The sequence below is a fragment of the Chiloscyllium plagiosum genome, unplaced genomic scaffold, assembly GCF_037043375.1.
Source record: "Chiloscyllium plagiosum isolate Xiang-an unplaced genomic scaffold, Cpla_swu_hap1 HiC_scaffold_44, whole genome shotgun sequence".
Lineage (NCBI taxonomy): Eukaryota > Metazoa > Chordata > Chondrichthyes > Orectolobiformes > Hemiscylliidae > Chiloscyllium > Chiloscyllium plagiosum.
Genome location: NW_028270182.1, coordinates 8626155 through 8638416, shown reverse-complemented (window position 1 = coordinate 8638416; position 12262 = coordinate 8626155). Strand labels below are relative to the sequence as shown.

At 50.2% G+C, this 12262-nt stretch overlaps 1 protein-coding gene across 4 annotated transcripts in view; it reads right to left on the bottom strand.

The window, feature by feature from the left end:
• Positions 1 to 8528: 8528 nt before the first annotated feature.
• The window catches only part of LOC148136889 (paired immunoglobulin-like type 2 receptor beta), a 41733-nt gene continuing 37999 nt past the window's right edge, over positions 8529 to 12262 (bottom strand). For 2 of the 4 annotated variants that reach the window (XM_087982762.1, XM_087982759.1), the window contains 2 exons: positions 10667 to 10710; positions 8529 to 9082 (listed from right to left, as the gene is read on the bottom strand). In XM_087982762.1, coding sequence (XP_087838888.1) covers positions 8936 to 9082; positions 10667 to 10710 — 191 coding nt within the window. In that variant the 3' untranslated portion in view covers positions 8529 to 8935. The remainder of the gene's footprint in view (positions 9083 to 10666; positions 10711 to 12262) is intronic. The other 2 variants (XM_087982760.1, XM_087982761.1) reach the window with 2 other exon arrangements.

Here is a 12262-nt window from a genome sequence, read left to right as displayed (position 1 = left end):
GTCTGCGAGAATATGGGCCTGTTGTGTGACCATGAGTTTCTGTAGGACTCAGTAAACCAGTAAATTCCTTGCACTGGGGATTCCTACAGATAATTCCCACTGGATCCCGCATTCTGTCACTTGGTCTCTCCGCACAAATTTCCATCCGAGGAATCTAAAGTCAACAATAAGGTGTCAAGCAGGAAAATCCCATGTTACAAGAACAAAAGATAACAGCCAGGAATCCCAACAGGCCATGGATCAATCTTTGTCAATTTCACTCAAGGAAGGAGGCCGTGGCTGATAAATGTGCAATTGGTGCCCCGTTCTTAGATTTGTTTTCACTCATGGAATGTGCCCGTTGCTTGTTGGGCCCAGAATTTATTGCCCATCCGTCGTTGCCCATTGAGAATAAAGTGGGGAGCTGCCATATTGAACTGCTGCAGTCCCGTGTGGTGTAGGGACACCCGCACAGTCCCGTTAGGGAGGGAGTTGCAGGATTCTGGCCCAGCGACACTAAAGGAACGGCCGATGTATTGCCAAGTCAGGATGGTGAATGGCTCAGAAGGGAGCTTGCAGGGAATGGTGCTCCCATGTACCTGCTGCCCTTGTTCTTCCAGACGGAAGTGATCGTGTGTTTGGAAGGTGCTGTCTGAGGAGTCTTGGTGAGTTGCTGCAGTGCGTCTTGTAGATGGTATACACTGCTGCTACTGAGAGTCAGTGAGGGAGGGAAGGGATGTTATGGACATGGTGGCAATTGAGTTGGCTGCCTTGTCCTGGATGGTGTCAAGCTTCTTGAGTGTTGTCGGAGCTGCCCCATCCAGGGCAAGTGGGTTGTATTCCCTCACAATGCTGACATGTGCCTTGTGGATGGTGGACAGGTTTTGGGAGTCACTCGCTGCAGTACTCCTCGCCTCTGACCTGTTCTTGTAGCCATTGTGCTTATGTGGCAAATCCAGTTTAGTTTCTGGTCAATGTTAACTGCGAGGGTGTTGACAGTAGGGGATTCACTGAAGGTAACACCAATGAAAATCAAGGGGCAGAGGTTAGATTGTCTCTTATTGGAGATGGCCATTGCCTGGCATTTGTGTAGCAGGATGTGAAGTGCCATTTGTCAGTCCAGATCTTGCTGCATTTGGACACAGACTGCTTCAGTATCTAAGGAGTGGCGAATGGTGCTGAACATTGTGCACTCATTGGTGAACATCCCCAATTCTGACCTTACGATGGAGGGAAGGTTATTGATGAAGCAGCTGAAGATGGTTGGGCCTAGGACACTATCCTGAGGGACTCCTGCAGAGATGTCCTGGAGCTGAGATGACTGACCACCAACAACCACAGCCATCTTCCTATGTGTCAGGTATGACACTAACCAGCGGAGAGTTTGCCCCCTGATACTCATGGGCTCCAGTTTTGCCAGGGCTCCTTGGTGCCACACTCACTCAAATCGTCAAGGGCTGTCACACTCACCTTCCCTCTGGGGAGTGAGGGGGAGTCAGTGTCTCTGACCCTGGGGAGTGAGGGGGAGTCAGTGTCTCTGACCCTGTGGAGTGAGGGGGTGTCTCAGTGTGACTGACCTTGGGGGGGTGAGGGGGTGTCTCAGTGTGACTGACCCTGGGGGAGAGTAAGGGGGTGGGAGTGAAGTGGTGAGTTTGGGAGATGTCCCAGTCCCAGGGGAAGGTGCCCTGAAAGTGTTTGTGTCCAAAGAGATTTCCCAGGAGCTGGGATCCTCCCAGAAGTTGCTGAATTTCTCCTGATTTGGAGATGCCGGTGTTGGACTGGGGTGTGCAAAGTTAAAAATCACACAACACCAGGTTATAGTCCAACAGGTTTAATTGGAAGCACACTAGCTTTCGGAGCATCGCTCCTTCATCAGGTGATAGTGGAGGGCTCAATCCTAACACAGAATTTATAGCAAACATTTACAGTGTGATGTAACTGAAATTATACATTGAAAAATTGATTGTTAAGTCTTTCGTCCATTTGAATACCATGATAGTTTCACTTCTTCCATGTGTAAATCACAAAACCTTTTTTTAAAAGTTGCATTCTCAGGTTAGCTGTTAACAATGGTGATAGCTAGACAATATGTTGAAGGTGTTAGCCCCCTGTGTTCTCTGTCTATGCCATGATGTTTAGATTGATTCTAATCTAAAAAGTGAGATAACGGAGTTTTACATAAATTCATGCAGTTTTTGAGCAAAGTACAATGTAACTCTGCAAGTACAAATTCACCCCACAAAATATATGTGTGCATGTGGGTCTTTGTCTGTCTGTCTGGGTTGGGGGCTGTGAGTGTGAGAAAGTGTATGTGTGTAGTGAGTGTAGAGTGAGATAACTCCATTATCTCACTTTTAGATTCCAGTCTGTAACTCACTCCCAGGTATCTGTTATTCTGTATATAAACCACCCTGAACCCCTCGATTAGATCTCAGTCTGCAACTCACTCCTGGGTATCTGTTATTCTGTATAACGGATACAGAAGTAAAGCTCTCTCTACACTATTTCCCATCAAACACTCCCGGGACAGGAATTGTATGGCATTAGATACAGAATAAACCTCCCTCTACATTGTCCTCCATCAAACACTACCAGGATAGGGACAGCACAGGGTTAGATACAGAGTAAAGCTGCCTCAACACAGTCCCCCATCAAACACTCCCCAGGACAAGGACAATACAGGTCTGCTGAACAATCCTCTCCCTAAATGAGATTAGATATGACCTTATTAAATTGCGGAGTAGCTGTGAGATGGGAAATGGGCGGGGGGGGGGGGGGGGGGGGGGGTAGCTGATGGAGTGCAATTTAGATAATTGTGAGGTGTTGCATTTTGGAAAAGCAAATCAGAGCAGAACTTACACACTTAACAGTAAGGTCCTGGAGAGTGTTGCTGAACAAAGAGACCTTGGAGTACAGGTTCATAATTCTTTGAAAGAGGAGTCGCAGGTGGATAGGATAGTGAAGAAGGTGTTTCGTACACTTGCCTTTATTGGTCAGAGCATTGAGCTTAGGAGTTGAAAGGTCATGTTGCGTCTGTACAGCACATTGGTTGGACCACTTTTGGAATATTGTCTCCCTCCTGGTCTCCCTCCGTTCGACAGGATGTGTGAAATATGCAAGGATTCAGAAAAGATTTACAAGGATATTGCCAGGGTTGGAGGATTTGAGCTATAGGGAGAGGCTGAATAGGCTGGGGCTGTTTTCCTTGGAGCATCGGAGGCTGAGGATATAGAGGTTTATAGAGGTTTATAAATTCATGAGGGGTATGGATAGGGTAAATAGCCAGGTCTTTTCCCTGGGGTGGGGTGATCCAAAACTGGAGGGCATAGGTTTAGGGTGAGAGGGGAAAGATTTAAAAGGGACCTTCGGGGCAGTGTTTTCATGCAGAGGGTGGTACGTGTATGGAATGAGTTGCCAGAGGAAGTGGTGGAGGCTGGTACAATTATAGCATTTAAAAGGCATCTGGATAGATACATGAAATAGGAAGGGTTTAGAGGGATATGGGCCAAATGCTGGCAAATGGGACTAGATTAGGTTAGGCTATCTGGTCGGCATGGATGTGTTGGACCGAAGGGTCTGTTTCCATGCTGTACATCTCTATGACTCTCTGACTCGTAAGTTCTTCTTTGGAGCGGGAACGTGAAAGAGACACCTCAATATTTCAATCCATAACCCCTCGGAATACGCAGTCTAATTCTCTAGATTTCCTAATTATCTGCTTTGTCTGCATGCCAGTCCTGCAGCAATTGGTGTACCAGGATGTCTGCTGAGTAAACTGTCCCAGGGCGAATGCAGCACTCTGGAGAATGCATGCCTGTGTGAGGTCCCAATGTTTAGGGTGAGGTTTTAAGCCAAGAGAATTAGATCTTACCTTCAGCGCCGACTGGAGACTAACACTACCACCTGCTGGAAGAACATCACATTGCGGGTGAAGATTGCACCAATTCAATGTCAGGATCACCTAGCCCAGAGCGAGTCGATGATCTCGTCAGCAGTGTCGTTTTTTTAAAGCCTCGGGTGCCACATGGGACATGAACTCGAGCCCTCCTGGCCCAGAGGTAGTGGGACTACCATCTATAATTTCTCCCCTTGACGTATTTTCCCCAATCAATTCATTAAAGGTGCTCCCTCTGGACTGGAACTCGGGCCTCCCGTCTTGGTGGTAGGGACGCTAGCACTGCACCACAACTGCTTTCTCTTTTTCTCAGAATCATATGGCATGGAAACTGACCATTTGGCCTAACCAGTCCATGCTGAACATAGCCCCAAACTAAACTAGTCCCAGCTGCTTGCTCCTGGTCCATATCCCTCCAAACCTTTCCTGTTCATAAACTTATCCAAATGTTTTTTAAACATTGTAACTGTACCCACATCCACCACTTTCTCAAGAGGTTCATTTCCATATGTGAACCACTCTCTGTGTACACAAATTACCCCTCATGTCTTTTTCAAGTCACTCTCCTCTCACCTTAAAAATATGCCCCCTTAGTCTTCAAATCCCCCCCACTCTCGGGAAAAGACACCTATCTATATTCCTCATGATTTTATAAACCTCACCCCTCAACCTCCTCCACTTCAGTGATACAAGTCTCAGCCGAACTAGTGTCTCTTCCATTCCTGGCAACATCCTGGTAAATCTCTTCAGTTTAAGATTCACCTTCCTATAACATGGTGACCAGACCTGGACACAATGCTCCAGAAGAGGTCTCACTAATGTCCTGTACAACCCCAACATGACGTCCTAACTCCTGTACTCAAAGGTCTGAGCGATGAAGGCAAGCATACGAAACACCTTTTTAATCACTTGTGATGCACTTACCAAACATTTAAAAATAAAACTTTATTGACTTTAAAATTTTCCCAATCAACCCGTTGAGAAATGCTACTTCACATTTCTGCAGTAGTTGGGATTTGAATCCAGGCTCCTCTAGTCCAGGGGCTGGGACACTGCCACTGTGTCACAAGAGGGCCCCCAACAAACTTCCTTTTTTCTCTCCCCTTCAACACCGCAGAATGACCTGCGGCAATCTCCATGCTGTGAACCACCACCAGGAAATCACCTGCAGTTTTCCCATCGATCGACTTACTCCAGACTCTCTGCCATTAGGAGCAAAGCAATACAGTCATAGAGTCGTACAGCATGGAAACAGACCCTTCGGTCCAACTCGTCCATGCTGACCAGATATCCTAACCTAATCTAGTTCCATTTGCCAGCACTTGGCCCATGTCCCTCTAAACCCTTCCTATTCATATACCCATCCAGTTGCCTTTTGAATGCTGTAATTGTACCAGCCTCCACCACTTCCTCTGGCAGCTCATTCCATACAAGCACCACCCTCTGCCCCTTAGGTCCCTTTTAAATCTTTCCCCTCTCACCTCTACCCTCTCATTCTGGGCTCCCCTACCTTGGAAAAGACCTTGGCTATTCACCCTATCCACGCCCCTGATGATTTTATAAACTGGCGTAAAGTCACCCCTCAGCATCCGACACTCCGGGTAAAACATCCCCAGCCTAATCAGCCTCTCCCTGTAGCTCAAACCCTCAAACCCTGGCTACATCCTGAGGTCTGCAGATGCTGGAGATCAGAGCTGGAAATGTGTTGCTGGAAAAGCGCAGCAAGTCAGGCAGCATCCAGGGAACAGGAGAATCGACGTTTCGGGCATAAGCCCTTCTTCAGGAATGCTCTACATCCTGGTAAATCTTACCTCTCTCCAGTTGAATAACATCCTTCCTCTAACAGGGTCATTTTCTATTCACTCAGAAGTTGTGGCTGTTGCTGGTCAGACCAGTATTTAATACCACCCCTAACTGCCCCTTGACTGAGCGGCTTGCTCAGCTATTTCAGAAGGCAGTTCAGTGTAAGCCCCATCGCTGCGGGTCTGGAGTCACGTGTAGGCCAGACCAGGATAAGGGCGGTAGGTTTCCCTCCCAAAAGGACATTAGCGAACTCATCCAGATGAGTTAAGATGTGGAATCAATTCCTGCATCGGCTGAGTTTACTGCGCAGGATTCTCCTTAACCTCTCCACTTACCTGAGGGCGTGGTGACCCTCAGATTAAACCAATACCAGTCCCCTCTCTCTCTCTCACTCCCTCTCTGAGGAGCGAGTAATCCCATGATCTGGTAAGACTGGGAACATTTTTCTAATGGCAGGACCTATACACTTCACAGTAGGGCCTTGGGGAGTGTTGCTGACAGACTCCTTGGAGTGAAGGCTCATAGTTCCTTGATGGTAGGGAAGAAGGTGCTTGGAAATGCTGCCTTCATTGGTCAGTGCATTGAGTACAGGAGTTGGGAGGTCATGTTGCAGCTGTACAGGACATTGGTTAGGCCACTTTTGAAATACTGCATTTAATTCTGGTCTCCCTGCTACAGGAAGGAAGTTGTGAAACTTGAAAGGGTTCAGAAAAGATTTACAAGGATGTTGGAGGGTTTGAGCTACAGGGAGAGGCTGAATAGGCTGGGGCTGTTTTCCCTGTAGCATCAGAGGCTGAGGGGTGACCTTACAGGCTGCCAGAGGAAATAGTAGAGACAGGTGCAGTGACAACATTTAAAAGACATTTGGACAGACACATGGATAGGAATGGTTTGGAGGGAGATGGGCCGAATGCTGGCAAATGGGACCAGATTAGGTTAGGAAACGTGGACGAGTTGGGCTGAAGAATCTGCTTCTGTGCTGCATGACTTTATAAAAGTCTTTGTAAATGGGTTTATGGAGAATATTTTGAGACCAAGTAGAGTCATGGGACAAATACTTATGACCTAATCGTTAAATCATCTGCTTGTTTAGAAATTTCCTGTTCGTGGGAGTGAACAGCGCTTGATTTCAGCTTCCCACGTTCCTCACAGAGAGAAGCGACTGCCCTTCATGAAAATAATTCACCGGCTGTTAAGTACCTGGGAGAATGGTTTGCAGAAAATGGTGCCACACAAATGAAAGTCTGACACTGGCCCTTTGCTTTTTATTGACGGACATGCGGCGGTTACAGCTTCCAAATCAACCACGGGGGGCAGAGGGGTGGGGGAAGAGGGGGGGAATTGGAGAAGGGGGGAGGGGAGAGGGGGAAGAGAGGGGGAGGGGAAGGGGGAAAGGGGTGAGAGAAGGGGAGGGGGAAGGTGGAAAGGGGTGAGAGAGGGGGGGAAGGTCCTCACACTTAACAATTTCTCCTTCGAATCCTCCCACTTCTTCCAGGCCAAAGGGGTAGCCATGGGCACACGTATGGGCCCCAGCTATGCCTGTCTCTTTGTTGGCTACGTAGGACAGTCTATCTTCCGTAATTACACCAGCACCACTCCCCACCTCTTCCTCCGCTACATTGATGACTGCATTGGTGCCACCTTGTGCTCCCACGAGGAGGTTGAGCAATTCATCAACTTCACCAACACATTCCACCCTGACCTTAAATTTATCTGGACCAGCTCTGACACCTCCCTCCCCTTCTGGACCTCTCCATCTCCAGTAATGACGACCGACTTGACACTGACATTTTTTTACAAACCGACTCCCACAGCTACCTGGATTACACCTCTTCCCACCCTACCTCCTGCGAAAATGCCATCCCGTACTCCCAATTCCTCCGCCTCCGCCGTATCTGCTCCCAGGAGGACCAGTTCCATCACAGAACACACCAGGTGGCCTCCTTCTTTAGAGACCGCAGTTTCCCTTCCCACGTGGTTAAAGATGCCCTCACCCCTCATAAACACATCTCATCCACATCCCGCACCTCCGCCCTCAGACCCCACCACTCCAACAAGGACAGAACCCCCCCTGGTGCTCACCTTCCACCCTACCAACCTTCACATAAACCAAATCATCCACCGACATTTCCACCACCTCCAAACGGACCCCACCACCAGGGATATATTTCCCTCCCCACCCCTTTCCACCTTCCGCAAAGACCATTCCCTCCGTGATTACCTGGTCAGTTCCACGCCCCCCCCAACAACCCACCCTCCCATCCTGGCACCTTACCCTGCCACCGCAGGAATTGCAAAACTTACGCCCACACCTCCTCCCTTGTCTCCATCCAAGGCCCTAAAGGAGCCTTCCACATCCATCAAAGTTTTACCTGCACATCCACTAATATCATTTATTGTATCCGTTGCTCCCGTTGCGATCTCCTCTACATTGGGAAGACTGGATGCCTCCCAGCAGAGCACTTTAGAGAACATCTCTGGGACACCCGCACCAATCAACCACACCGCCCTGTGGCCCAACATTTCAACTCCCCCTCCCACTCTGCTGAGGACATGGAGGTCCTGGGCCTCCTTCACCACCGCTCCCTCACCACCAGACGCCTGGAGGAAGAACTCCTCATCTTCCGGCTCGGAACACTTCAACTCCAGGGCATCAATGTGGACTTCACCAGTTTCCTCATTTCCCTTTCCCCACCTCACCCCAGTTCCAATCTTCCAGCTCAGCACTGTCCCCATGACTTGTCCTATCTGCCTATCTTCCTTCCCACCTATCCACTCCACCCTCCTCTCTGACCTATCACCTTCATCCCACCCCCATCCACCCATTGTACTCTTTGCTACCTTCCCCTACCCTCCTCCCTGACCTATCACCTTCATCCCCTCCCCCACTCACCTATTGTACTCTATGCTACTTTCTCCCCACACCCACCCTCCTCTTATTTATCTCTCCACCCTTCAGGCACTCTGCCTGTATTCCTGATGAAGGGCTTTTGCCCAAAACGTCGATATTACTGCTCCTCGGATGCTGCCTGAACTGCTGTGCTTTTCCAGCACCACTAATCCAGAATCTGATTTCCAGCATCTGCAGTCATTGTTTTTTCCTAGGTGATGGAGAAAGGCCTACTTCAAGCCAGCAGGATTGAAGCCTATCTCTGCCCCCAGTAGGCCTCAGCACTCTGTGGGGCAAGGAGCAAGGGGATTGAGAGTGGGGGAGGGGAAGGTGGGGATGGGGTGGGGGTGGAATTTGAGGGGCGACATCTAGCGAGAGTCTGTCTGAAACAACACGGCCGCATTCACAACGTCTCCATCCTCTCGCAGGGTCCTGCTCCTGGTCATCGGGCCTTCTCTTCTTCCTCCTCCTCCGACCTGCAGAGAGGCATAGCCCAGGCCTTCCGGCTGGGCGAGCTGATGAGGGTGGGGGTCCAGTGGATGGGGGTGGTGGGTGAAGCAGAGAGAGAGAGGGGACGGGAGGTGAGAAAGGGGTTGCAGAGGGAGTGATCCCATTGGGAGTTTCCGCCGACCTGCACTTCCATGTCCACCACCTGGATAGAGGTCCGGAGGTGGGAGGCAGGAGGCAGGGTGGGGCGAGTTATCGATTCATGTTTGGCCAACTCTTGCCCCCAACCCCCTTTCCCCTCCCCTCAGATATCCAGGGCTGGGTGTGGGGGTGGAAATGGGTCACCTTGGATCCGCGTCTCACTTAATGGCCTGGCTGTTGTCATGGCAACCAGTTGCCACACGACGTTGTGCCTGTCTGCCCGCCCATCCCTACAAACACGTGCACACATACAGACACATTTGCACACACACATGCATGCAGAGACATAAGCACACACAGATATGAGCACGCACAGACAGACACGAGCACATACGTGTGTGCTCACGTACAGACACGTGCACACAGTTACGAACACACGCACATGTCCACACACACACAGACATGAGAGCACACACCAAACACGTGCACACATACAGACACGTTTGCACACAAATGCACGCACACACACAGACACGTGCACACGCACACGCAGACACAAGCACACACACACAGATATGAGCACGTTTAGACACGAGCACACACGTGTGCGCTCAGATGTGAACACACGCTCACACACACACAGATACGAGCACACACACACACACGCACACACACAGACACACGTGAATACACACACGCACGCGCATGCAGGCCCCTGGATCCCTCTAGCCCCCCAGTCATGTTCCCCAAGACAATGGGCAAAACCTTCAGGCCTCGTCCCTCCCGGTCGAGTTTCCAGGCCGACCCCAGGAGGAGAAGGTTCTGGAACGCCGTCATTCAGGTGAGGTGGCGCGAGGGAAGACGAAAATGCCTCCCGAGAAAAAATAACTTGTAAGGACCGAGTCCTTGGTGGATCGTCCTGAGGCCAGGGAAGGCACTATGGAAATGAAAGCCTCAATCCAGTGTTGACGACACCGTTCGGGTACATTCGGGGGATGGGGGAGCGCGGGGAGGCTGGGAGATACAAACAGTGGCTGGGCAAGGTGGGGAGAGGGGAGCTCAGCCGTCACCCAGTGGGAGGTAGCAGTTCCACAGCTCCATGGGATCTTGCTGTGTACCGCTAGGCCCCGCTCTGTCCAGAATGCCGGAGTTCATGGAGCATGACGAGGCCAAAAAAAGAAGATTACGGAAACTGGGGATATGAGAAAGAGGCATGGGAAGAGTCGACCATTCCCGTCGCTTGGCAGCAACCTTAGCAGCTGACCTTTGACATTGCTCCCATATTGACCCTTATGACTTTATAAACCTCTATAAGGTCACATCTCAGCCTCCAACACTTGGGGAGCGGGCTCGGGGTGGGAACGGGGGTGAGCGAATGGCCTACACCCGCTCCTATTTCCAACATTATCCCGTCAGATTCCCGAGGGTGCTGTGAGGAAGTGTCCTCCCCCACCCACACCCCCTTGCCATTTCCCGAGTTTGCCCCACCTCCATCCACCTCTGGGTCTTACCTCACCAGCGGGCGCTGTCTCAGGTTGGCACGGTGCGCCGGAATCTGAAAGATACAAAGCAGATGGCAAAGCACTCAGGGGACACGCTCTCGTGTTTGTAAGCGATTCCCCACCATCTCCACCAGTGAAACTACAACACCCACCCCTCCTGAGCACCCACCCCTCTCAGTTCTAGCCACTGTCCCTTTTGAGACAGTTGGCTTCTTGTACCACTGCAGTCCCATGTGGTGTAGGGACATGCACACAGTCCTGTTAGGCAGGAAGTTCCAGGATTCTGACCCAGCAACACTGAAGGAACGGCTGATATATTTCCAAGTTGGGATGGGAAGGGGCACGGAGGGGAATATGCAGGGGGATGGTGTTCCCATGTATCTGCCACCCTTGTCCTTCTCAATGGAAGGGGTCGTGGGTTTGGAAGATGCTGTCTGAGGATCTTTAGTGAGTTTCAGCAGTGCATCTTGTAGACGGTACACACTGCTGCTACTGAGGGTCAGCGGCGGAGGGAGGTGTATGTGGTGCCAGTCAAGCAGGGGCTGCTTTGTCCCTGGATGGTGTCAAGCTTCTCGAGTGTTGTTCACCAGGGTCAGTGGGGAGTATTCCCTCACTCTCCTGAGTTGTGCCTTGTCGATGGTGGACAGGCTTTGGGGAGTCAGGAGGTGAGTTACTCACTGCAGTATTCCTAGCCTCTGACCTACTCTTGTAGCCACTGTGTTTATATGGCGGGTCAAGTTGAGTTTTTGGTCAATGGTAACCTCCAGGATATTGATAGTGGAGGGATTCAGAGATGGTAACACCGTTGAATGTTAAGGGGCGGTGGTTAGATTGTCTGTTATCGGTGATGGTCATAGCCTGGCCTTTGTGTGACATGAATGTTACCTGAGGGCAGGAACTGAGTGGCCCTGGGGGAACCCAAACTGGGCGTCACTGAGCAGGGTATTGCTGAGTGGGTGCTGTTTTGCTGATGACACCTTCCAACACTTTACTGATGATCAAGAGGAGACTGATGGGGCGGTAATTAGTCGGGTTGGATCTGTCCTGTTTTTTGAGGGAAGGGTCACTCGACTCGAAAGTGTAACGATATTTTTCTTTCTACATACCTTGTTAGGTGCTGAAGACTTTCTTTGGCAATTTCTATTATTGCTAGAACTTTCCATATTGTCAGGTAGATGCCAATGTGACAACTGCATGTCTCAATCGTTGCTTTGGCCAAATCATGCTGCCTGCCATCTTGGTTGCTTACATTGGTGGTTAACCTCTGGCTGCCTCAGTATGGGTGAGCACAGCAAGACCCACACTTTGGACCTGTGTTGTTGCCCCTCTGGTAGACAGGGTAGTGAAGAAGCTTACCTTTATTGGTCAGTGAATCGAGTACAGGAGTTGGGAGGTCATGTTGTGGCTGTACAGGACATTGGTTCGGCCCACTTGTGGAATATTGTGTGCAATTCTGGTCTCCCTGCTATAGGAAGGATGTTGTTAAACTTGAAAGGGTTCAGAAAAGATTTACAAGGATGTTGCTGGGGTTTGAGCTATAGGGAGAGGCTGGGGTATTTAGATTAGATTCCCTACAATGTGGAAACAGGCCCTTTGGCCCAACCA